The sequence below is a fragment of the Manduca sexta genome, chromosome 14, assembly GCF_014839805.1.
Source record: "Manduca sexta isolate Smith_Timp_Sample1 chromosome 14, JHU_Msex_v1.0, whole genome shotgun sequence".
NCBI classification, from domain to species: Eukaryota; Metazoa; Arthropoda; class Insecta; order Lepidoptera; family Sphingidae; genus Manduca; species Manduca sexta.
The window spans coordinates 11,723,095-11,749,874 of record NC_051128.1 but is presented as its reverse complement, the minus strand read 5'-3'; the positions used below and the strand labels follow the sequence as shown (position 1 = coordinate 11,749,874).

The 26,780-nt window shown below is 37.5% G+C and overlaps 2 protein-coding genes across 11 annotated transcripts in view; one reads left to right on the top strand and one right to left on the bottom strand.

Moving 5' to 3' along the window:
• Nucleotides 1–1,747: 1,747 nt before the first annotated feature.
• On the top strand, nt 1,748–19,249 carry LOC115446548 (annexin B10). 8 transcript variants are annotated; one of them, XM_030173240.1, is made up of 8 exons: nt 1,748–2,012; nt 10,462–10,638; nt 12,371–12,575; nt 14,204–14,283; nt 16,182–16,295; nt 16,545–16,677; nt 17,165–17,346; nt 18,553–19,249. In XM_030173240.1, exons 1-8 carry the CDS (start codon nt 2,001–2,003, stop codon nt 18,607–18,609), a joined length of 960 nt encoding a protein of 319 aa, XP_030029100.1. In that variant the 5' UTR covers nt 1,748–2,000; the 3' UTR covers nt 18,610–19,249. The 8 variants fall into 8 exon arrangements, with proteins under 8 accessions (XP_030029100.1, XP_030029102.1, XP_030029097.1 ...); XM_030173242.1 differs by lacking the exon at nt 17,165–17,346 and adding an exon at nt 16,957–17,138; XM_030173237.1 differs by having other exon boundaries at nt 16,170–16,295.
• Nucleotides 19,250–19,732: 483 nt separating this feature from the next.
• Nucleotides 19,733–26,780, bottom strand: part of LOC115446547 (amyloid protein-binding protein 2) — an 85,883-nt gene continuing 78,835 nt past the window's right edge. For 2 of the 3 annotated variants that reach the window (XM_030173234.2, XM_037438713.1), the window contains 5 exons: nt 26,517–26,622; nt 25,374–25,516; nt 24,511–24,676; nt 24,010–24,138; nt 19,733–23,081 (listed from right to left, as the gene is read on the bottom strand). In XM_030173234.2, the coding sequence (XP_030029094.1) occupies nt 22,978–23,081; nt 24,010–24,138; nt 24,511–24,676; nt 25,374–25,516; nt 26,517–26,622 (648 nt within the window). In that variant the 3' untranslated portion in view covers nt 19,733–22,977. The remainder of the gene's footprint in view (nt 23,082–24,009; nt 24,139–24,510; nt 24,677–25,373; nt 25,517–26,516; nt 26,623–26,780) is intronic. The other variant, XM_037438712.1, reaches the window with a different exon arrangement.

Genomic DNA, 26,780 nt, shown 5'->3' with positions numbered 1-26,780 from the left:
GTCGTAATTTTGATCGAAATGTTTTCGTTTTTTACGTGGTGAGTAATATGCAGTTAGACTACTGCGATATGTAGCGTAGTCACTGCGATATACGATTTTACTATAGTGATTAATGCTTGTATATAACATGTATTACGTCACAAAATATCACTATAAACTGTTATTCCCTGAACTATTTTTATATTTTATAGTTAATCTAAATGTTAATACGTATTTGTGAATTTTATTGTTCTTCAAAGAGTTAGTAAATTAATAGGTAGACACTTTACTAATTTGAAAATTACCGCCACTATGAATTTGACAATTATTAATGGGTTTAAGGAATAGTGATGTTATATAGTTTGTAGCAGTTTGTAGTTGACTAACGATAAATTTATCGATATAAGACAGTACACAAGTATTGTGTAAATTATAATGGTAGCTAAATAAATCTTAAAATAAACATATTATATCTTTTCGGAGAGGTACTAGGGCGATCGGTTTCTTCAAGGGTTACTATGTTTATTTTAAGAATTTAATAAGTATGTTATAAACATAAGTATTCTATGTAGACAATTTTTTCGACTATTCTAAAATAGACAACTTTTTCGACTATTACAAAAATAAAAAGTAATAAAAAGTAGACTTGAAATATTATGCATTTTTTAGATTGTCCTTTTATTTCACATAATTACATAAAGTTCATAATATTTACCTATATTCCTGTGAGTTATGACATTTAGTTTTAAAATGTTAAGCATAATAATTGTTATAATTAAATTAAAATATTGACAAAATACGCTGGGTTTTATTTCAATTTAAAAAAAATTATACCTAAAACAATCGACCTGACGATGTGTAATAGCGAATTTAATTAATTTAAATTTATGAACAATGGTGAAACGTTGTAACGTGTAACCATTTTAGGGAAAGAGAGCATCTGTTAAAACAATATCCTCTAATAATAAAAATATATTTGTGTTTCTTCCACACAGTGCAATTTCAATAAAGAAGTTAACCGACATGTAAAAAGGGTTAGGGTACTAAACAACAAGTATTCTGTTGTTTTTTTTTAACAGAAAGATAATTATTATTTGACGTTTCCGCTTCTTAATAATCAAATATAAATGAAGAACTTAATACCGTTTTCTATAATATGATACAGAGATATATAAATATTTAATTGAATTGTAGCGAAAAATACATTATAATGACTGGTAGTATATTTTTGGGGATTCTAGTTTTAATAGTTCTTGGTTTACGGTGACCATGTCTTTATTAACATTGAAGCAAATGCTTGCCATAAAACGAACTAAAATATTAATATTAAAACAATATAAAGTTGGCATTTATTGAATGTCGATATATCCGCACATATGTATTTATACCTTTACACGTTACTACTGTCAATTATATCGTGAAGACGTTCACTTGTTAGTGTTGTCGGGATTAGACGATTTCTCGCCATTTAGGCTATTTCCGAGGGTGTCAGGGAGACAAAAAATTGCGATTGGTTATTGGTCATTTAGAGCATGTCTTTGAAATGTTTCAAAGATATGTCTTAAGTGACTTCGTAATGCCTGTTACAAAATAATTTTTAACTTTAAGTGGAAAACTTTTGCAAATATCACCTTTGACATGGATAAATGTAAATGAAGTAGATTTTTTTGTTACTGTTCGCTTTACGGCAGGATTAGATGACTTTATACTACTCTTAACGTAGTGGTTCTATTCTCTGCGGGCAACTTTATGCCGAATTTTCGGCGAAAAGGACCGTTATTCATCTGGCAACATTGCCGCTAGCCAAGTTGTCTCTTCGGGTGTCTAGTTGGATCTCCAATTTGAGTTATAAAGAAAATTAAAAATTAACGTGAAAGTTTATGCAATAAGTCGATACAATTTAACCAATATTATTCATCTGTGTATTGTCAATAATTCGCTACTGTTTTCGTACTCAGTTTTTGTTACGAACCCTCATTTTAGTTAACTAATTTGAACGGAATTCTTTACGTCGCATCAAAATGGCCTTTCAAGTAAGTACTTCCTTTTTTACATTCAATATTAAAAGGTCAACTCATTATCGAGATTCACATTATTCCATGCTTCGTGTAGACTTAAGACCATGTAAATAGAAATACATTTCATTACGCGTTAATTGGGTCGTTTGCCGCTCCCAAAAAAAAAAATCTAATTCCCACTGGGCGGAACTTTCTGTATTATTAATGAATTAAGGCGTGTAGGGTGGTCCTTCATCTATTAAATTATAAGGTATTGATTAAACTACACTACACCAATTCTATATGTCCAGTGTAGCTGTTTAAGAGATGCCGCGAATATTTTCGCCAAATGTTTTTTGTTACGTACCGCTGATTCAATTGATTCAGTCATGCGGACGTCATCTCGTTCATTATTAGTCATATTGGAGCCAAAGGAGCTATTATATAATTACAAGACTGACTCAGGCTGTTTATAAATTAGATATAATTATCTTTAAGTAAACAATTTACTCAGGAACTAAGGTATAGCTGTTTTACCGGTAATATTTCTTTCTGTGTTTGTTTTCGATTATGAGGGGATACTGGGACATTATCTTAAAGGCAAATAAAGGAAACATCTTAATACAGGATTTATGAATTTTCATATATATACTTATTCAAAGAAAAGACTAATTTCTAAACAGACAGACTGCCATAATATCAGGAAATCACAAAATGTATACCAATATTTATGAAGTTTCCATTTATTCAAAAAATTAAATTAAAATACCTTCATCCCCAAAAAGGTTGACAAAGGTCACAGGTGCAACCAGGGCACTCACTTTTGATGTATGATGATAATATGTTCTGTTCCATGATGGGGGCGGACCTATCGCCATTGTATAGGTACAAAAACATAAAAATATTTTACATTAAATGTACTAATAACTAAATACAAGATATAATAAATAAATTTGTTTATATTGGCCTGTTGCTAAGTAGATATCTAATACAATGTATGAGACCTACATTTTAGGTCTTAAAATGTGGTTTACGTTGTGGTCAGACATATCATATATGTATTATGTGTCTTTATAAAACACACAGCGTTGAGATGAAGAAGCAGTCTGTGAATCCTTGCTAATAATAAGAAAATATATAAAATCTTACCGGATGCTCTATGGTAACCTTAGATAATCTCACCAGGAAGGAGCGCTGTCACTGTCAAGTGGCGCTAACATAGTCTGTGGTTCTGACGTATAGACCATAGCGTTTGTGAATTTTGCCGCGTAACCGTCGAAAATTCTTGTAACTATTTAAAGAGTTATTAAAACTAGTTAAAAGTGTTAAAAATGGCTGACGAAAATGTTGAAAACGTTCAACAAATTTCAAATAGTCCGCGGGAAGCCGCGAATCGTTTGATTACACCAGAGATCGCAATGTCGTCGAGCGATACTTCGTCGGACTCCGAGGAAGAGGGTATAGCTTCGTCGCCTCCAAATAAGCGTCCTCGGCAGTCTTCGCTGCAATCACAATATTCAGGTATGCAAACTGAATATAATGACCCGCGTATTGATTCCTTAATATCGCAAGTTAGCTACATAACTCAATACCTAGAGGCATGTAGTCGGAATACGCGGAGTAGTCCGACTAGAATTCAGACATCGAACTTTCTTGAAATGCCAACTCCTTCCAGTACTCTAAACATTGAATTAGGAGATTTAAACACAGCTTTTGATGAAAACAAAATCATTCCACCGGCTAATACGGAACGACTTAAGGATTTAATTCGCCTTCAACAGTTTGGTACTCCAGCTTGGAAGGGTATTAGGTATAAGAAACCGTTAAGGACAGTTATTGCCACGCCGGGTTTCACAGCTTTAAAAGTAAATGAAGAGCTTTGTCACTTATGCCCGGCAAAAGACTATTTGGCCTCTCACGGGAGCAAGTACTAGCAGGTCTTTCAAATACTGTTTTAGAGCAAAGACAATTGATGCAAAGTGGGTTACAGGACTTATTAAATTGGGCTTCAAATAACCCACTGGAACTTACACCGACTAACTTATACAATCAAATGACTCAAACATTTGGTCCCCGGATCACCTGTTTATAAAAATTCTGAACTTACAATGCAAATAATTTGTGGCAAGAGGGCTGAATGTGTGGAGATCCGTCGTGATCAATTATTGAAGCAAATCACAAATACAAATTTAAAAGCTACACTAAAAAGTGTACCACCTTGTTCTGAATATCTGTTTAGTCGAGAGGCCTTAGCACCAATTATAAAGTCTCTTGGGGGAACTCAGGTCTGGTTGAACACACCAACTTATGTTAAACAGGCCTCCACTCCGGGAACCTCACAAACTCACAAGCCCCAGTCAACATTTATTTCTAATAAGAGATATGACCACAATAAAGAAGGTCGGCCAGTTCACCAAAGCAATAGGGTGAATAAAAAGCAGGTTACTCACAAGACTAACCCAAAGAGAAATCAGCCCTTTCGTGGAAACACCGCGCACTAGTCAGGGTGCACAAAATGACAATCACATAATTTTCCGAGCGGGTTGTTTGAGAGAACATGTGAAGTCATGGGTTCAATTCAAAGCCAACCAATTCATATTAAAAACAATAACAAATTGCCGCATACCATTCATCAGGAAACCTTCACTGGCTATACCAAACCACCAGATAATGAAGGCATACTCAACAAAAGTTTCTCTGACTATGACCAAGATGATAAGCAAATTAAAGGAGCAGAGAGTGTTAGAGAGACCAACATGCGCACTTGCTGGGTTCCATTCAAAAATGTTTTTAGTGAAAAAATCAGATGGCTCTCTAAGACCAATATTCGATTTAAGGAACTTGAACACCTTTGTCTCAACTCGACATTTTCAGCTGGTTTCTCAAGTAACAGTAAAAGAATTCCTGCAAGATCAGGACTGGCTTGTGAAGATAGACATCCACCAGGCATATTTTCACTTACCAATTTCGGAGGCTCACCGCAGGTACCTCCGTATTATTTACGATGGCGAAATCTTGCAACTGACGGCACTGCCCTTTGGCCTGTCTTCCGCCCCCAGGACCTTTGCGGCCATATCGAATTGGATCGCGGAGATCCTTCGGGCCAGAGGCATTCGTGTTCTAGTATACCTAGACGATTACCTTTTAGTCAACCAGGACCGATCCAGGTTAGTTGCCCAGGTTTCGGAGACTCTGGGCATCCTGGAAACCCTGGGTTGGCATATAAACTACCAAAAATCTATAACAGAGCCTACTCAAAAGTTAGAATACCTAGGTCTACTTTGGGATACAAGGAACATGATGATGACACTACCAGTAAAGAAGACATTGAAAATAAACCAAACATTGATAACACTTCTAAAGAAGGGCCATTGCACGCTAAACGAACTGCAAAAAGTACTAGGAATGTTAAACTTTGCAAGTTTCACAGTCAGGGCAGGCAGACTGCATTGTCGGAGGCTACAGATATTTCTCAGGCGCTTTACTCACAACAGGCCGAGAGAAAGGAAGCCTTTCCCACTACTAGCCTCCTTGGAGCTGCAGTGGTGGAGAAGCTCCATAAACAAAAATGGCACCTCCCTACACAAGAAACCGATAAGGTACTTTCTCACCACAGACGCAGCGGATGCGGGCTGGGGAGCACATCTGGACCGATTTTATCTGGCAGGACAATGGACTCCAGATCAGAGAGTATGGCATTCAAATCTCAAGGAGCTATATGCTGTGTATGGTGCAATAAGGAGATACAAGGACATGCTAAAAGATGCTCACATTTTGGTTCAGACGGACAATCGAACCTTAGTGGCTTATATAAGAAACGAGGGCGGAACAAGATCAGTAGCGCTCTTAACTCTGGCCACCAAACTTCTCAGTCTAACTTATCACCTCAATGTGACTCTATCAGCAGCCTATCTTCCAGGAAAGTTAAACGGGATAGCAGACCGATTGTCAAGAGGACGGACACTACCAGAGTGGCACCTCTTACCACAAGCCACGGAGGCAATATTTCTAAAGTGGGGCATCCCAGACATAGACTTGTTCGCTTCAGAAAGAAGCGCGGTAGTACCAAGGTATGTAACCTTAGACTCAAGAGATGGCTGTGCAGAATACTACGACGCCTTCAGCCACCAGTGGGAGTGGAATCTAGCCTGGGTATTCCCTCCACCGAATCTCATCCCCCAAGTCCTAGCACATCTCAACCAAGCCAGGGGATGTTACATAATAATAGCACCAATGTGGACTCAATGCTATTGGCTACCAGACCTGAAATCAAGAGCTCTGACAACACCATTGCCAATACCGAACCTAGAGAACAATCTAATAGACCTGTCAACAGGTCTACCTCCCCACAAACGAAGGAATTGACTTTTCTAGCATGGAAAGTTGGGGGTGGCAAAAGCAGGTAGCTCACTGGAATGAAGAAGAAAAGAAATTATTATCAGCAAGTTGGAGAGAATCCACGCTCTTAACATATGGCCCTCCTATTCGGAGATGGATTTTGTGGTGCAAAACAAAAAATATTAACCACAGATCACCTTGTAGTAATGATGTAGCTAGATTTTTAGCTAGTCTTCATTTAGAGAAAAACTTTTCATACAATACAATTTTGTTACACAAATCTGCCATTTCTACATATTATGCCAACAAGGAGGAGAAGTTAACTTCTAACTTTTATGTACAGCAAATCCTAAGAGCAATTGCATTAGCGAAACCAAAGCCTAGAAAACAACCAATATGGGATATTCAACTACTTTTAAATGGTTAAAATCTACACCTAACAAATTTACACTTTTGATATATCCAGAAGAACAGCTTTAATATTACTCTTATCATCTGGCCGCAGATTACATGACTTAACCCTTTTGAAGATCTCACAAGAACATTTTATCTTAAAGAATAATGAGATAATTTTATGGCCAATATTTGGTTCCAAGACGGACTCAGCCTCACATCAACAGTCCGGCTGGCGTCTATTGAGGCATCCTGACTCTACAATTTGTCCAGTTTTTCATATCGAAAAATTGATCCAAATTTCTGAGAGCAGACGGTCTGAAAAACAACTAGATGATTTATTTATATCTGTAAAGGGGATAATTAAGCCGGCCACAAGAACTATTATTGCAGGATGGATAAGGTCTATTTTCAAATTGGTTGATATAGAAGCTACTCCGGGGTAGTATAAGATCAGCAGTTGCTTCTAGAGGATGGCTTGAACAGATGCCCATTGAAGAAATACTTAATAGAGGAAATTGGAAGAATGCCCAGACATTTAAAAACTTTTATTGTCGACCAGTAAATTTAAGTAATAATGTTGAAAAAGCTGATTTATTAGCCTCAAATTTCTCTTCAATTTGAATAATTATGTTTGTTAACTTTAATACTAGATCAAGAGCTAGTTAAGGTACACACAGAGTATTGCTATATACATAAATAATGTTTAATAGTCTCTAATATTTCATTTTGATCTCATTTATGTTTTAACATAGAAATTAATACTTATAATTCATTTTGATCTCATTTATATTACATGTTACATTTACATACTACTGATACTTTAATTCGTAGTGATCTCATTTATGTTATTTCTTAGAATTTATTGATTGAGTGTGATAATAATTAATAATATATTATTTTGGTAACATAATCACATAGCGTTTGTATTACTTTTCACCAGCAGATATCAAACACATCTTCATCTCAACGCTGTGTGTTTTATAAAGACACATAATATTGATGTTTTGCATAAAAACAAAACATGTATTATGTGTTGATTAAAACACACAAAGCGTTACAGTGTACTGCTTGCTGATGAAGATGCTATGGTCTATACGTCAGAACCACAGACTATGTTAGCGCCACTTGACAGTGACAGCGCTCCTTCCTGGTGAGATTATCTAAGGTTACCATAGAGCATCCGGTAAGATTTTATATATTTTCTTATTATTAGCAAGGATTCACAGACTGCTTCTTCATCTCAACGCTGTGTGTTTTAATCAACACATAATACATGTTTTGTTTTTATGCAAAACATCAATATTATGTATTTAATGTTGTTAATAGTAAGTTGCGAACTACTTTGCTTTGCTTTACTGACATGTATATAATATGTAGATGAATTGGGATACAGTGACAAAGAGTGTAATTTTCCAAAAAGGAATATAGATAAGTACTTACTGATATGAATAAAAATGGTTTCCAAATCGTCTTAATAATAATTAAATATATGAATTACGAAAGGGAAGCTAGTAGGAACCCTTCGCCACTGTTGGGATGCTTGAATTGAACCCACTTCCATTTTCAACCCTCTATTTTTTATATCTAGCTTCATCAACCTTACTAATACTGTTAAAATATCTTATTTCTCGAGTAGTTAGTACTTATTTAGCTTTCCATTGGCGTATATTATATCTACTAAAAATATAAATATAAGAATTTTCAATTCATAATTACTCATTTTCAGAAAATTTGTTTATTAGAGCGAAAATCAAAATCAAGTAAAAAAAATATTATCAAACTATAAAAGTACACACTTCATTAGTTCTATCAAAGAAAAGAAACTATTTCATTCGATTTGTGAAATTGCCTTATTTTTGGGCCATCGCGATAAAAACTTGTCGCCTTTTTATGTAGCTTTCACTTTTTGGATGGTTGATCGCATTTAACAGAAATTTCGCTGTTTTACTATCTCTTATTCGCGGCTTCGTTGTCTTGTTTTGAGATACGAAACAACTCATAATAATCGTCGTTACAATTCATGGCATTCTTATAATAGTTTACAGCAAAATCCATTTAGCAATTTTGGCGGGAAAATGTGTCATTGCATATTTTTATTTTTAATCCAGCACCGAAACTGTTAAGGTAAGAATGGCAAAGGTCTTAATAAACCCATGCCTGTTGACTTCCTTTTATGTAGAATGTCTTTAGAATCTAATCATCATAAGAAAGATTTGTAAACCGCATTTATGCATATTAATTATTCGTACATATATTTTGGGTCGGGATCCCTTTCGGAAATTTCACCAATCTCCACTGTCAGTTAAAAAACCAAATCAGCTGCGTCACTTCGAACGAGAACAATGCATTGGCACGAAAAACAAACCATATGTGTCATGTTATCGACTTATCAACTATGCAACGTTATCGCTACTATGAAATACATATTATCGATCTAGACTCTAAAGTTAAAGTTCCTAACCTTTTCAAACTGTGGAAAACTAATTTTACCTCGCCTTCAAAATGTCAAAACAAACAATATAAACAAATACAAACATTTTTATTAATAATAAATTACACAATAGCCTTATAATTTTAACGTCAGCTCTGTTATTTTTTTTAATGTTACTGTCCTATAATTAGGTTCTTTGTTACCCCCGTGAAATAACCGACTTACCTCCGCGGGGGTAACTACCCCCAGGTTAGGAACCCAGGCTCTAAAGTCAATTTACTTGCGTAATGAAACCGTTTGAGACATAGATTCGAAGACCAGATCGGACAATATTGTTGCACCGTCTTCATAGTCCAAGTTAAATTTATGCTATCTTACTTCTTCATATAAGTACTGTGGCTAGATTATTGCATCTTCTTTAAGGCGATACCTCAAGGTCCATTTTCATACATTTTGTTTCGGCTTTAATCTGGGTAACTAAACAAGTATTGGCTAGTAAAGAATTTAAATTCACGTCTAGTTAGTGATTAGTTCTCGCAGTTGAAAGAAAAACGTAAAAATAATTAATAATCATGGATATTTCGGCCTTTTAAAATTTAATATGACGAAATTTTAAAGGCAGAAATATCCATGATTATTAATTATTTTTACATTTTTCTTTCAACTGCGAGAACTAATCACTAACTAGACGTGAATTTAAATTCTTTACTTGCCAATACTTGTTTAGTTACCCAGATTAAAGCCGAAACAAAATGTATGAAAATGGACCTTGAGGTATCGCCTTAAAGCGAGGTTCAGATTAGGAAGAAAACTTGCAGAAATAGATTTGCTCAATTGATTTTTCGTGTAATGACGGCAAGCTGATATACGAATTTTGAAATTTTGCAGGACAAGCGGGAGTCGCTTGTGTATAGAATTATTGAAATATTGTCGCTAATGTAAAATATCAGAAAGTTGTTACGCAATTTATTGCTGCGAGAGATTATTGTCCAAACTTGGTATTCGATTTCACAAACAGTGGATACACTTTGCCTGTAAAAAAACACATACACTCACGCCTTTTTATCTCCGAAGGGCAACCACATTGCCACTTGTGCCACTTTCCGCAGTGTGTATTTCGTACCACCATGTGATGGGGGCAATCCTGTCGCTGCATCGGGTAGAAATTCCAAACTCCAGGCTGATACTAAGTAGAAAACCCCATATCACTGCCGAACCCGCAGATCGAACCCAAGACCTCATCACTGCATTCCTACCGTAATACATCTACGCCATAGAGACAGTCAGTCGCTCGTAATTACCATAATGTGTTACCACCAGCGCGAGCCAACGGTCGTGGGTGTACCACACTTCAATGCAGCGGAGGACGCGGCGGCGCTAAGAGCGGCGATGAAGGGCTTCGGCACCGACGAGCAGGCCATCATCGACATCCTCACCTCGCGCAACAACCAACAACGACAGGCTATATCGCAGGCGTTCACTCACGAGTATGGCAGGGTGAGTATATTTTAGCGGGTAAACAGGACAAACCCGCATACTGTCTTCTTACGGTTCTTCTGACGGTAGTCTAGGTCGCCAACTTAATCGTCTTTGGACGATTCCGCTAAGCGGCCTGTCTTGGCCATATTCTCCACGCGCAACAGCCAGTAAAGCCGGGCTATATCGCAGGCGTTCAAGCACGAGTATGGTAGAGTGAGTACACTTTAGCAGGTAAACAGGACAATCCCTGTTACGGCCATCTTGCACGGTTTAGGGAGGGATACGGGTTCTTCTGTCAGTAGCCTAGGTCGCCAACTCAACCGTCTCTGGACGTTTCCCCCTAGCGTCTCGTTTAGGACATATTCTCTACGCAACAATAACAACAACCAGCCATGCCGGGCTGTATCGCAGATTCTAGCACGAGTATGGTAGAGTTATACTTTGGCTGGTAATCAATATATACCCTAATCTTTAGGTCGTTATGAGAGTTCGAAGTGATTTTTGTGTGAGTCAACAAAATAAGGGTGGGAAGCTTGATTTTATAAAACATTTGTGTGGTTGTATCTAGTCAAACATATTCTGGCGAATTAAAATAAAAGAACATGTTGCCGATGCAAAGGCTACATTTTAATTGCATTTTGTTACACATTACCAAGGTGCAAATAAGTACAAGACAGTCGGGGCTTATTCTGTGAATTGCGATCGACAATATAGAGTTAGCGTCTCAGTCCAAAACGGACGCTTCGGGACGTTGGATAACTAAAGATGGTTCGGGACGTTGTATAACTCTCTGCGTAATATTTTCTCTTACTTTATATGTAGCCAGATTATAGACGTTAAAGGACTTTTTATACAAGAAATAATAAAATAAAAAATCGGATTTTCCTCGCCGTTAACCAACTAGAACGAAAACAAAAGACAGTATCAAAACCCGTTCTACACCTACGAGTATGCAAACAATTAGTTTGTCGGATAGTAATTAATCACAAGAATCAAACGCTGACTCACGTGTAGTGACGTCACGTGTTATCACGTCGAGGTACACCATTGTATTATCAAGGACGTCTATATGCGTTGCATATTCCGTAAGGAAATTGTAAGACAATCGGTTATGTAATTGCGACTAATGCGTTTATATTTGTAATAGAGTGCGCCGGCGCAAACCACAGATATGTTCAGGTCATATTGTTTTTCTTAACATATAAAAATATATTCTGTATAATAAAATAATTTATATGCTTTTTATGCATAATCCAAGCACAAAACAAATAGAAGACCATAAAATCCTAAATTTTTGTCACTTTCTCATACCTGGATACGCAAGGGAATGCTATTAATTGTGAGTGTTAAACCATCACTTAACAATCGTAACTGGAAGCTATGATGAGGCTACGAAACCACAAGAGACAAAAGACCAGTCCTGGATTTGTAAATAGGCCGTACAGGCCGCGGCCTATGGGCGGCAGCCTCTTAGGGGCGGCAGATTTCAGAGGACGCTCACTCGATTTAATTAATCATTCGTTTATTTAACTTTAGTACCTTCCATAATACAAAGAAATGGAAAATTATTAAGTATTTTAGAAACCTATATACATACATAAACCTACCTACATGGGGCGGTGGAAATAAAGTGGCCTACACTCATAAAAAATATAAATCCGACGTTGAAAAGACGTTAGACACTAGTCTTTTGTAGTTTCATACAGTAGCGTCATACTTCCCCCTAGTCTTCACACCCATTCTCCACCAGGACCTGATCGAAGACCTGAAGTCGGAGCTGGGCGGGCACTTCGAGGACGTGATAGTGGCGCTGATGATGCCGCCTGCCGAGTACCTGTGCAAGGAGCTCAACAAGTGCATGGAGGGACTGGGCACTGACGAGGACACCCTCGTGGAGATACTGTGCACGCGCACCAAGAGGGAGATCGCCGAGATCGTCGACACGTATGAGAGGAGTGAGTCTGTATTATTGTTTTGTGTTTCGTTATTGCTAGCTTACACCAGTTTTTCCAAAAATATTTCAAGTACAGTCAACCATGAAAGCTAGCTGAACGAATTCATAACTGCGAAACGCTTTTATACATTAACTTCAATCGAAATATTTTTTGTTCTTACCTAAAATAAAGTTTAAGAAAAAAAAGAATATTTCGATTAAAGTTAATTGTTAAAAATAAAGGGTTGACTAAAATAAAGTTAACTCTGTGACATTTAATTTAATGAAGAAAATACATTATTTAATACGGACACGAAAGTTTAAAATCGATTTAAAAAATATATTTTATTTAGCTACTTTTGTAGCCGACTGTATAGACGCGGGAAATCTACGATTAATTATAGACGGATAAAGAAAAGTGAATTTTCATTATGGACCCAAGTTGATTTCGTAATAGCCGTAATCAGCCTGGAATGGACCCTGATGGTGCCAACTCCGCAACCCATAAGTAAATACGAGAGGTGTAAATATACCGTAGTAAACACGATATGTATGTGGATGGGCTTTCATGCATTCTAGATGCATAAATAATAATATTTTAATCAATAATAGAAAACCTTTTTGCTATAAAATAATTGATCAACAAAGATTGTTTTTTGTTCTACATGCAAATATTTTAAAGAGCTGCTGAAAATGCTAAAGTCTATAATATTATACCGAAACAAATCGATTAAAATCGAGCGCCGGCGATTATAATTCGATTTAGTCACGCATGTATCGATTATGTTACAGTGTTATATTATTACTTTATTTTATTTTTGTTTAATTGTTGCGTGCCAGTTATTTACATTAATAAGTCTAGACTAGTATTTATCGTATTACCTTATCACAGACTAGAATCTAGTACATTAATGTAGGTGTAAGTTTATGACTGAAGGATTCATAAATGCGTCTATTGTTATCAACATGAAAAATATGTAATGATTTCTTATGTTTACACGCATATTCGACATTGAAATAAAATTATTTTTGTCGGAATTTATCTCGATTTTTTATATCATAATTTTTCCCGACGTTTCGAAGAGTTTGCAGCCTTCATGGTCAGGGGTAGTGACTGAGGTTTTAGTCGTAATATGTAGGTATAAGAGTATAACTGACTTTTTGGACAACCAACACCTCAGTCCGCCCCGTAATCATAAAGGCTGCAGTTTTCAAAACGTCGGGAAAAATTATGTTATAATATCAAAATAAAATCCGTAAATAGTTTTCATTTCGATGCAAAATGTGTTTTCAAAATAATGAACGCTACAACGGGTATTAATACATTGCTATTAACGCATTACTCGATTCGTTAAGGCGATACCTCAAGGTCCATTTTCATACATTTTGTTTCACCTTTAATCTGGGTAACTAAACAAGTATTGGCAAGTAAAGAATTTAAATTCACGTCTAGTTAGTGATTAGTTCTCGCAGTTGAAAGAAAAACGTAAAAATAATTAATATGCATGGATATTTCGGCCTTTAAAATTTAGTCATATTAAACAAAATGTATGAAAATGGACCTTGAGGTATCGCCTTAATGTCTTGTTTCAAAATACTATTGTATATTCTATATATATTTTATTGAGTTGTATGTTACGTGTCGCGTAGTGTACGACCGTCCCCTGGCGGAGCACATGTGCTCGGAGACGTCCGGCGACTTCCGCAGGCTGCTCACACTCATCGTCGTCGTAAGTACACGCACAACCATGGAAACACTAGTTCTACAAATGCCCTAAGTATTTGTATCCGCCCGGATAGCGACCACACAAGGTAAACCCGCCATAGTAGTAAAGGGTCCATACTATGTAATTCTCGCCGGCTTTCCTTCATGTAGTATCTAATTATAATTAGAACAATTTTCAGACTGCCTCGGTGGCGTAGTTATAATGCATGTGCGGTACGGCGGCGCTCTGAGGTTCTGGGTTCGAATCCTGGGTCGGGTAAAGTGATATTGGGTTTTTCTGCTCAGTATCAGCCCGGAGTCTGGAATTTGTGCCCGATATGGCGATAGGCTCGCCCCCATCACGTCATGCGACGGAACAGATTTGGCGAAAAGTGGGTGCCTTAGTTGCGCCTCTGTATACCCCTTCGGGGTTAAATGCGTGATGTTGTGTGTGTGTGTATGTGTAATTTTCAGACCGCATTACGCATATTAACAACTATTTGTTTGGTTGGGTTCCTTATCGGAAAATGTTACCCGTCGCCACTGGTGGCAAAGTAAGTGTCGCGTTCCGGGATCAGCCTGTGTATATCCGATTCCTAAAAGCATAATAGTGTCGACTGACGAGGAATAACTCGTCAGTCGATACTATTTGGGCCCCATTTCACTCACTATCAGGCGCAGTGGGGTCACCTTAAACACGTATAAAAATGTTTTTTACACAGTTTTAACTATTTAACCCCCTCCAGTGCTACTAAATTCGTGCCTGGCAATAGTAAATTAATTGTTATATTACACATTCTAATTAATATAATGGCTAATAATAATTATATATGTAGTGCTTTTGCGTTGACTTTCTTTGCACGTTAACACACGATCTATGTGGCTTTTGGTTTAACTAAATATTAATGGAGTTTGTATGAATCGATATTTCTAAAAGCGATTGTGATTCAGCATTGTAAACCTTATTACTATTTATTTAAGTTGAAAGTTAGGATTTTCGTACTCCATTGTAGTCAGCGTTATGGTAAATTGAGTCTTCTGACAATTACCAGAACTACGATAGTATAACTATTTACTATTGGATTTGATTCTCAGTATTTAGTGGCATTTCACGAGCCTTAAAATAACCATTTAACCTCCGGCTACAAAACATTGTAGCCAGTGCAATTACTTGACATAATAAGACATAACAACTCATGTCTCAGGGTGGCGAGCGCAGTGGAATACCAAACAACACTTTGTAATTCAAGGTGTTGAATGGTGTTTCTACTGTTTATGGGCGGTCGTATCGCTTACTATCAGGCGAACGGCAAGCTCGTCTTGTCACTTAAGGCAATAAAAATTATAATTATTAATTCCTATTTAGGTACTCTATAAAGTCGATAATTCCATATTATATTTGATCTGAATGGTACCGCTTCAGCATGTATTCGGCACATGGTTCTGTTACTTTCGCTTTGCTAAACGACTTTAGACCTTGGACGAGTGGCGTTTTGTGTTTCGACTCCATTATGACTACAAAAATCAATAACTAGACTACAATGCATTAGTAATGGTACCTTGCGTGTTACATCGATTTTGTACAAACCTATAATATGGATACTATATTCTATGTAATATAGAACAGAAATTCAATGGTTTGAATAAAGGGTAGAAGTTTAAATAAGACCCTGTCTTTCAGAATGATTGAAATACCACTTTAAAAAGATCAGCTTTTGATAATTTAAATTCAAACATATTTGTCTTTGACAGCAATTAAATATTCTGAGAGAATTTATATAAAAATTATCCTTATCTGGATGTCGTTATCCATATGGAAAACATAACACTCCGAACAGTAACGTCTTTTTGGACAACACAAACCCCCTCGGTCCAAGGTCGGGACGCGGTGTACATCACGCGTTGATGTAGTCTGGTTCGAAGGGCGCTCGCGACGAGGAGGCGGGCGTCGACGCCGACAAGGCCAGGGAGGACGCGCAGGCGCTGTACGACGCCGGGGAGGCCAAGTGGGGCACTGACGAGGAGGTCTTCAACAGGGTACGTACTCGAACTATATTTGGTCAAGCATAAGACATATTGGTTGATATAGTTCTCATGTATGGCAGACCAACTTTTTTTAATGTACGTACTCTAATATAATGCTCTTTGCAATGTCCTAAGGCGACAACAATATTTTTTTTGCCATCTCAGATTATCGCTAACGGATTTACTCCAACACTAAAATATAAAATTGTAGAACCAACCAAAATTATAATTATAATTAACTGGGATCATAATTGTGTTCAGATCCTGGCGCACGAGAGCTTCGCGCAGCTGCGGCAGATCTTCGAGGAGTACAAGAACATCTCCGGACGAACCATCGAACAAGCCATCAAGGCGGAGATCGACGGAGAACTCAAGGACGCGCTGTCCGCTATCGGTGAATACATAATTATCTGCAGAATAATGCTATAAGTAATGAACAATATGATGCTAAAATTTGGTTTAAAACATACATTGTATATTGCTACATGCTACATGATTAGAAATATTTTCATATTTAAAGGAAAGCACCCGCCTCACAGGCAATATACAAAAAACTACAATGACTCAAATAACATACCCCGTCCTCCCCTGATGGTATAGACAAACGAGAGGAGTGACTGACTTCAAAACGTCAAAAAAATCCCTTCCCCGCGGTAAATGGTCTCACTTCCAGTCGAATGCGTTGAGAACGCGTCAGCATGGTTCGCGACGCGTTTGAGGAAGGCGATGCAAGGCCTCGGCACGGACGACCGCACGCTCATCCGCATCGTCGTGTCCCGCTCCGAGCAGGACCTCGGCGCCATCAAGCGCGAGTACGAGCGGCTCTACGACAAGACGCTCGAGAGCGAAGTGCGGGTACGTACACGTGCGTGTGTTCGCAGTCGAGTGCGTGGAGAATGCGCCGAGCTGGTTCGCGCAGAGACTCCGCGCCGCCATGCAGGGCGCCGGCACCGACGACGAGAAGCTGGTCAGGATCGTCGTCTCCCGCTCCGAGATCGATCTCGGCAGTATTAAGAAGGAGTACGAGCGGATCTACGACAAGACTCTGGAGAGCGAGTTGTCGGTACGTTGTAGTGTGTTGTGGCAAACTGTGCGGATTGGTGACGGTTGAGTACAGCTTCAAGAGATCGGTCACAAATTTTAAATAAACATCATATAACGCCATCTAGTGTTGAGTTATGGTAACTAAGAGAACTTAGTTTTGATTGATCTGATCTGATGCACTTTGCCATAACAAGAGTTCGTAACGCTAAGTAGAAGCTTGCTCGCACATGGGTCGGCCGTGTGTTACCAAGGTTTGTACCTAACATGTTGGCACATTATACAGCATGGAAGTAATGGTTGCCACCTTGTAACGATCACGGCACCGTCTGTGTTTGGCCGAAATAAAATAGAGTAAGATCAGAAATATGTATGTAATTTTGTGATGAAGGATTTTATATTTTATATTGTGTATAAGAGAAAAAGGGTAATTATACTTGTTAATAAATTACAGATCGTTTTACAACTATAGATTATAATGAACTTATTATTTAAATATTCGATTATTCGCTTAATAAGATATAACAGAAATGAACTATATTATTTCGGTCCGATACCGACATACAAATGCAAAATATCGCTTCCAATGTCACCGTTTGTTTGTGTGTAACATTACTTTTATGTATCTATAATGTGTTGTTAACATTTTCCACTTTGCCCTACTCGCGGTGGCCGGCGCAGGAGGTGAGGTTAATTTATTTATTGGAGCTAATATTTATTTATTTCTTAATTTACACTAGGTTAACGAACCCAGACACTATTAGAAGCCAAAGGACCCCAACCCCAATAATCAATAATGCAATAAAATTAAGACAATTTTGAATATTAAAAAATCATTGAGGGCTGATTTCAATCATCAGATAAAAGTTGTGCGTACGATGAATAACGTTATTTCATTGTGTCACTTTTACCTCCAGTTAGATACAATGAATTTGATGAATAAGAATCTAATCTAAAAGGAAATTATTGTAATGAATACATTTTTATTAAATAATTGTATCAGCAAAATATTTATTCAATATCTCCTCGTCTAAACAACTATTCTTATCTATTATAAGCATTTTAGCATGTTAAAAGCAACACAATACTAATATCACCGCCTCTCCCTACACGCTCGCGCATGTCCCGCGGCGCCACTCGCTACAACGCCATCTGTCGCCGCTAACTGGTACCGTACAACGCCATCTATCGTCCATGGGTGCTAACTTGTTATGGCGGGTCGCAGCAGGGCGAGACCTCCGGGGACTACAAGCGCGCGCTCGTGGCTTTGCTCGGACCCGTGTAAAGCATCGATGGACCTAACGAGGAAGATAGAGTGTATTTTGTATTCTCAAGTAATATTTTGCGATGTGCTGATATAAAGTTCTGATTTTTTATATGCTTGAATTTAAAATATACTTTGAGTAAAGATTGTTTTTGCCAACTGAAGTGTCAAATGTAACAGTGAGGAATTTGTACTGGTAGGATATGGTGCCTATTTTTAACACTTGAAGATATAACGATAGTATTTATACTAAAGGCAAGCTGATTTGGAATCGTTAAAGTATCGCTAACGTTTCGGCACATCGCTGTTAATGTAATTGCACTTTTAGCTTTAGTTAGTATGATTGCATCATATTAATGGTATTTTCGCTCAACATAATTATTTTCCATTAAGAAGTACAATACTTAATTTATTTTCATGATAGTGTTATAATATCTGTGAAAGAAACAAACGAATCTCCAATAAAAGAAAATCTGTTAAATTTCGAATTGATATATTTATTTTTGAAAAACATTATTTTTTGGAAATGTTATATGTATTTGAGATTAATATATTTTAGCGAGGTCATACCTCAGACCTTGAATATATTAAAAGCTTAAGCTTTCTGTTTGCTAAATGAGGCTTTTCAATTAGATTGGGCCTCGGCGTAGTGCCTTGAAAATGTTTATAAATGTTTAAATATTTCCAATATTTATTGGTGGGCTTTATATGTATTTTCGTCTCGAATATTTGTATTTTGATTCCAGTGTATTTGTTTAGTTTTAAGAAAGAATAAATGTATACAAAAAAGTAGTTTTTATTATTTCACATTAAAACAAAATATGATGTTCGCAATCCCCTTACGGGAATCGTGAAGAAAATATTTGCGCCTTTTAGACAAAGCAATATCGACTTTGACTCTTCATGTACAAAGTATATTGCTACCATAAAACGAGTACACATTTGCATCATCTCAGAAAGTAGACTTTGATTGACATTATTTTTTGGACTTAACGTCCTCAAATCTACATCCCATTTTTTTTTTTCTCACAAAATAGCAGCCAATTCACATTGTAACATTACTTTTAACCACCTTGTATTTTACCTACATCATTGTATAAAGTGTATTTTTACTTAGGTATTGGGTGTTAGTAAAACACGTGACTCATCGAAACATATTTATTCTCACGTACGCACGTGACGTAACAGCCATACAACTCCACACTCCATACATCTCCACAAAAATACTCGGAGGCTCCTCCGCATTTGCAACGCGCGTGCAAATTATTCTACTATTTACATAAATATATCGATGAAGTTGTCTTTGGACGGCATCCATCTTTAATACGTTCAGTACAGTACGGCCAGTATCTGTCAGTCTGAAGTTAGCGGCAGGTTGTGTTTGCTAATGTAGTCAAGAATTATTTCTAGTCCGAATATTAGTTACTATACTTTCTCGAACATCGTTCCTATCTTCAGACCGGTAAACGAAGCCGTACCGTATTGAAAATGTGTGCTTTACCTGACGAGATCCAAAGTGATATGTTTATAATAAAGGTAAAAACTGAATTATCGTTAACACCATGAGATCCAGAGACAACTTCACCGATAAGACAAAATTAAAATACACTTATGTAAATATTCACCGACTCTTGCCTAATTTAAGTGGCTTCCTAACGGCCAAAACATAACTACTTCTAAGTTACTCTGTTTTCTTGGCAATTGGGTGGCTTAAGTTAAGCAAACATCGGCGAAATAGAATACATCAAGATAATTTACTAAATTCACGAGTTCTAAATCAACCACTCAAAGGAAGCGAGGTACGATACACGTGTGACCTCCACACAAAGCTATTCGTCAGAAATCGCATCTGATTTTGTGTACTACAATACATTAACATAAGTTTACAAACTACATCGAAATCAGTAATCTCGTACAAATAAAACTTATATAAATCGAAATGATTATGTGCGAAAAACTTGAGACAAAGGTTTCCCGCCTTTTTTTTTCATAGACAATATACAACAAATGGTTTGGTATGTAATTTCAATTCCATTCTTATTTTAAACCAAAAAAATGTTGGCTGTGTCCGTAATCACTAAATCTGTCGATAATATACATAAATAAGTAAAAAAAAGTAATATAATTCACGAAATGAAAGTCAATTAACCTAGTATTAATAAATTGAGCAGTCACTATTAGTGTCTGAACTTATTAGTTCTAATATTTTGATTCAGATTTGTTTATACTGTTCAAGTTCCATTGAAAAACAATACTCGGGTCGATATGAAATGGAGACAGTCGATATCGATACATTTTTGCCGAATTAGCTATTTATCGATAATTATGAGATCAAATCCAAGTGGTATCTACTTGAATTAAATTTAATTTTGTCGACACATCGGGTACTGAATATTCAAAACGAAGTTTGTAATGTGAACATTCAATACCCAAAATTAGATGTAACGTGTCGCCAAGTCCCCATTTCATAGACACAAATATACAAACAATATAAAGCCCTAATGAGTAAAATACTTTTCGTAGAGAATATTTGCGGGTTTTGATTTTTAGTTGTCTTCTAGATCTGTGATAGTTTTAAATTAATTATCGATTAAATAATATTCTATAAACAATCGAATCAGCACATAACTAGTCCAACATTGCGGAGATATCTTTTTAGAGTTTAAGTCCAATACTAATTGAAATAGGCCGTGTTAGGTCTATGTAGTCGATACTATACCGAGCTAAACGACCTATCTCAATGCGCAGTAGACTTAAAAAAACCTGGCCACATTACGCTGGGACTAAAGTTATATTTTTGCTTCTATGTAAAAAACGCAATGTATTTAAATGAAACGATGTACTAGTTTTTTTTAACAATTCGCTAACAGTAGCTTAATATAAAATCTTGACTCCATTATAAGTTCCAACGTAATGTCGAGGCGTACAAACATTATGCGCACGTGTTAATGGAAAAATATCTTAGACGATGAGGTCCCCTGTTCAATTCGATTGTGCGTCTGTGTTTAGAGACTCCCACTATTTTGCCGCTCAAGTCTGCTAGTAAGGAATCAGGGCGGACCTAGATTTAATCCCAACGTTTAGCGATAGGTATATCGATATATCGAGTTCTATGTCGATATCGATATTGTAAAATGTATGAAACTTGCATACGAGGCTAGCTCGAATATGGAATATACGATACTATTTCATGATGTTCACCATGAACATGGAGGTAAGTTTTTTTCTGAACAAGCCTAAGGTTTATAGACTGCTTTCGATATTTAAATATGGATAAAGAATTTTGTGAGGTAGTTGGCGGGAATTTGGCATGACCCAGCATGATTTATATTGGTTATTAAAAATACATGATTAATGAAAGCTATATTATATTTATTTCTTATATCGAATTCATAATATATCTCTACGAGATCAATACCTTGGACAGATTAGAGTTTTACAGCCATTAGCTAAAAGATGGAGATTTAATGCTCGTTTTCATCTTTTTACGGTGACCTATAGAGTCAGTGCAGATCAAAGTTGTGTTACAGCTTATTTATATATAGTAATGTCGCATCTAATGATGCGTGGGCGCAGCACTACGGCCGCCTTAATTAAAAAAAATCTGAAGAAGAGCATTGGTCTCCTAGGTCCGCTCTAACCCAACATATTAACAGACAAACAAACATCCAACACTAAACTACGTTAAACATTTATTTCCAGTGGATATTCTCGACGAGGCACCTCAGTGCCCTATTCGCACGGCCGTGACGTCCACTATATTTGTCAATATTGATATTGAAGTCAAAATCTGCCCTTTATCATATAAAATGTCGGGTCGTCGAGCCGGTCGTGAGAATAGACCAAACTCTCGTAACTAAGGATACACATTATACTATAACATAGCGTCGTAATGGCAGCGCCGGCGAGGCGCGGGAACTAGTCTCACTAATTTATTTGTATACGTACTTATATCTAAAATAATCTGGTAAGGCAGTGACTGTCGCTGAGCAAAACATTGGAAGTTTATAACGAAACAAAAAAATTTAGATGTACAGGGCGTTCTCAATTTATAATTTTGTAGCACTCTGTATAAAGCGGGTTGTTGACCAGAGCTAAGTCAAGGTAGCACTAACTTAGCTCGCGTAGATTAGACTACTCTAGCTAATCCGTATAATAGTTAGTTATGTCAGCTGTCACTTAGCTCTAGTCGACCAACCGCACTGAACATGCTAGCTATTAGTACCAAAGTATAACGAATGTAGACTTTGAAATTATAGTATTAAAAACGCTTTTTAGGAAACCGTTCTGGTTTGGACAAAGCGGCCGCTATCCTACCCTAAGTTTCGTATACAAATAATTTAACCGCCGTGAGCAGTGTACTCGGGCCGTACCGTGTGGGCGCGGCGCTCAGTCGTTGGGCGAGAAGAACTTGGCTTGCAGGTCCTCGAGGGGCATCACTTGCTCGTCCCCCAGAGCCGGTTGCTGCTCCGCTTTGGATTGTTCTCGTAATTCTGGGGGAAAGTTTAATTAATTTAGAGACTTTTTTAGAGGCTTTCCCGCCCTCACACCCACCACTACAACTCCTGTAAGCCAGGATCAGCAGTGGCACGCATTTTTTGACACCCAGTAGTGAAGCTCGGCGAGTCTCAGGAAAAACTAATATGTCATTATCCCGCAACGAAATTAATCAAATAGAAAGATAGGGACGAGTTGGAAATATTAATTGTCCACTTCCCTCCATAGCAATGCGGGTGACAAAATCATGATCTAAGGAGGCGTTTTAACTTCAAAGATAGGACGTTTACAACTAGATAATCTAGTTATAAAGCACTAAGTAATTAATTTAGTGAACTTTTGAATGACGGTAGATATTGTAATTTGAATCGTATTGAGCAAAACTTAGTAAATACTAAGTTTTGCTCGCCACTTCGTACGTGTGTAAATCTTTATCGGGAATCAAATGTATGTTTGTACAGGACATAGTTTATGTGTAACAAATGCATTCAGCGGTTTATAGGTGATGTGTTAGCATTTAATAGTCGAAAGAAACACGGTTTTACTCAAGTGTCTACGTAGTCGGAATCGTCGACCGGTTTCGATCTATTAAGTAGGTCATCCTCAAGGGCTGATTCGTGTTGTTTTCAACTAATTTAATATGTCTCGCGTAGTTTTAATATTATCTCACTCTTAATAAAATAATGACCTATTTCAAAATTGTTAATTTGTGGCAGTCGTCGGAAAAGTTTTTTTGAAGTTGCTATAAAATTGAGCTTATTAATGATAGGTACAAAATGAAACCTATAGCTTGAAAAAAAAAGGGAGAAAACCTAAAAGGTCGCAAACAGAAATTGGTTGTTTGACGATTCCCACAAATTGTCAATTTTGGAATGGGTCATTATTTTATTAAGAGTGCGTTATATGATTTAATGTAGTACGTACCGTGCCAGTGCTGTAAGACCCTGTTGTAGTGGTCGGCGCGGTCGTGCTTCTTGAGTTGCGTGAACACGTGCACGAGCCCGCGGTAGTCGTACTCCAGACCAGAGTACCGCTCGCCGAACAGCTTCAGACCTGCGGGTGTCGAGGATTGTAGACTGTGCGACTTATAATGTTACGACCTTCGCATGTAAGTAATACTTGGTGTTACTACTGATCGCCATTTTCAATAAACGATTCCGATGATTTTCTTTTAATCTATCTCAAAAATGGATCAATCAGAACGAAGCTATTTTTGACAGTTATTTTGAAGGATTCATTCTCAAAATAGGATTAAAAACTGAGTTTGGGATCGTTTATTGAGAACCGTCCGATCCGATCGTTTATTCACCGGCTGTGTGTTTAATCGCAGCTATTAAAGACCAAAATAGTTTTTTGATTCATCACGAACTTTGACCAAAGTTTTTTGTGGATTTATTTGAAAGCACAAAAGTCGATAAAACTCACTGATGTTAATGGAGCGCAGATAGAGTTTCTCGGCGGCGCAGTGCATGTTCATGTGGTAGTTGTAGAGCGAGGCGAGGTGTCCGATGCTGAGTCCCACCTCATAGTCCTCGGGGCCGAGCAGCTCCTCCTTTATCGCGATCGCCTTCAGGTGCATCGTCTCTGCGTCCTGGAACACCATGAAATACGACTTTTAATAACGTTAAGTATGAGGACCTTTTCTTTGCTTTGACATATTATATTTTTTTACGTTAATAAAGTAACACATTGCCATCATTCCTAATCGGTAGAACAGTGATTTAGCCAGTATTTCGATCAATAAATACTAAACCAGATTCATTTTCTGTGTGATAAAATTAATGCAGTTGTAGTGCGTTACGATAGGTTTTTTTCATCCAACAAAATGGGATCAATCTATAGGCACTATTTACGTCGTACAAATTGTAACACAGAAAAAATAATTACAATCAGGAAACAAATCAACAAGTTTTAAGCCTTAAAATATCGGCAGAAGGGGTAAATTTCTTTGGGAATTAAAATGAAGCGATAACCCCACTATGCGACCACTCTTGCACATTGTAATATTAGAAATCTGAATTACTGCTTCATTTCTTAAACAATTTTATGCAGTTTTCGAAGAAGGGCTTCTTTTTCGTACTATTTACAGTTGTATTTAGAATAATATACAAAATCAAACATAAGAAGATTCCCTATTGTGTTTATCTACTAAGGCTAACACCTAATTACTTTACCACCTTCCTTATTTCCCTGCACACACCACAATTTCCTTTTTTCCTCGCACTCATCACAACTGTCTTTACAAATCTTACACCCCTCCCCCTACGACCCGCAGTGACAGTACTTGCCTGGAACTTCTGCATGCTCTGGTAGAGCCGGCCGAGGTTCCCGTAGTGTTTGGCGGTCTGCACGTTCTTCTCGCCGAACGCCATCATGGACAACGCCAGCGCCGCCTTGTGCAGCGACTCCGACTCCTCGAGAAGGGTCGGCTCTGGAATTAGTTTCGTATTTAGTTTTGTGATATTTTTTTATACGGGGACGGCAAAGTGACTTGATGATAAGTGGAGAGTGGTTCAATAGAATGTCGACTGACGAGAGATGATTACCCCTCGACAGTCGACACAATTATGCCGGCCGGTTAGAACCGGATATACACAGGCTGATCCCGGAACGCGACACACTTATGAGGGCCACTATGGCGGGTTTTAAACATCCAGGGGCCTTATTCTCTATCCCGCACGTTACTTTGACAGTGCGTAACAAGCACGTAACACAACGCATCATGTTTAGGACTATAGAAATTTGGCTTACAGAATACCATTCCACGCACATTTCTCGAAGATAACATGACACGGCTGTGTTACGCGTTTACACTATCATACAGAATAAGGGCCCTGATATTGATATAAAATATATCCTACCACCAGCAATTGTTAATAGAATATTGTTTGACGGCCCGTCTAGAATGTGGTAAAACAAACACGACACGTACGTTCGTGTCGTCCGATAGTAACTGTAATTGATCCAGAAACCAAAGTGAGACTCACGTGTTGGTCTCTCAACTAATACCAACTAAACGACACGGACATTCGTGATGTATATTAGTGCATACTTTAAGGAGGCTGGTGAGGGATAAAAAGATCAAAAGCCCTTATCCTCATGAAATGTGAGCGTTTTTTTTTTGTTATTCACAGTTCGGATGGTATTGCTACTGTCAACATTATGTGACATCATGAGGGCGAGTTACTCATCTCTCCATTCTCATCTACCAACGCTGATGAGTCGACGTACAACAATTTTCAATAAACGATCCCAATCTCAATCTTCAATCCGTTTCCAAAAATGAACCAATCAAAACAACACATTTGTAAGTGTCAAAAAAACTTTGTTCTGATTGGTAAATTTTTGAGATAGTTTGAAAAAAGAAAATAGCGGTTAGTCGTAAGTGGTTTGCGGTGTTATCTTATAGTAATGTACTTGTAATCTATTACCACTCATGTCCTGCCCGGCGGGGGTGTCGAGCGCGATCTCCTCGAGGATGAGCGCCTTCACGCGCTTCGCAGACGCGAGCAGCAGGTGGTCGCGCGGCACCAGGTTCTGTGCACGACACGGTACCTTTAGTACTCATTTACAACGTATCTTTAAGTACTTAGTACTCTTTCTGTTGACACTATTGGGATGAGTGCATATCCAAGTATTGCATGAAAGCAATGTTGGATATTTCGAAGCTATTCTTCAATGAACCACCAGTTTGT

Excerpts from the sequence above, each read along its gene's own strand:
- LOC115446548 (XM_030173235.2), top strand. The coding sequence starts at position 10,447 with ATGTGTTACCACCAGCGCGAGCCAACGGTCGTGGGTGTACCACACTTC. Across the intron at positions 10,639-12,370 it reads TCACTCACGAGTATGGCAGG|GACCTGATCGAAGACCTGAA; the intron begins GTGAGTATATTT and ends ATTCTCCACCAG. Across the intron at positions 12,576-14,203 it reads CGTCGACACGTATGAGAGGA|TGTACGACCGTCCCCTGGCG; the intron begins GTGAGTCTGTAT and ends CGTGTCGCGTAG.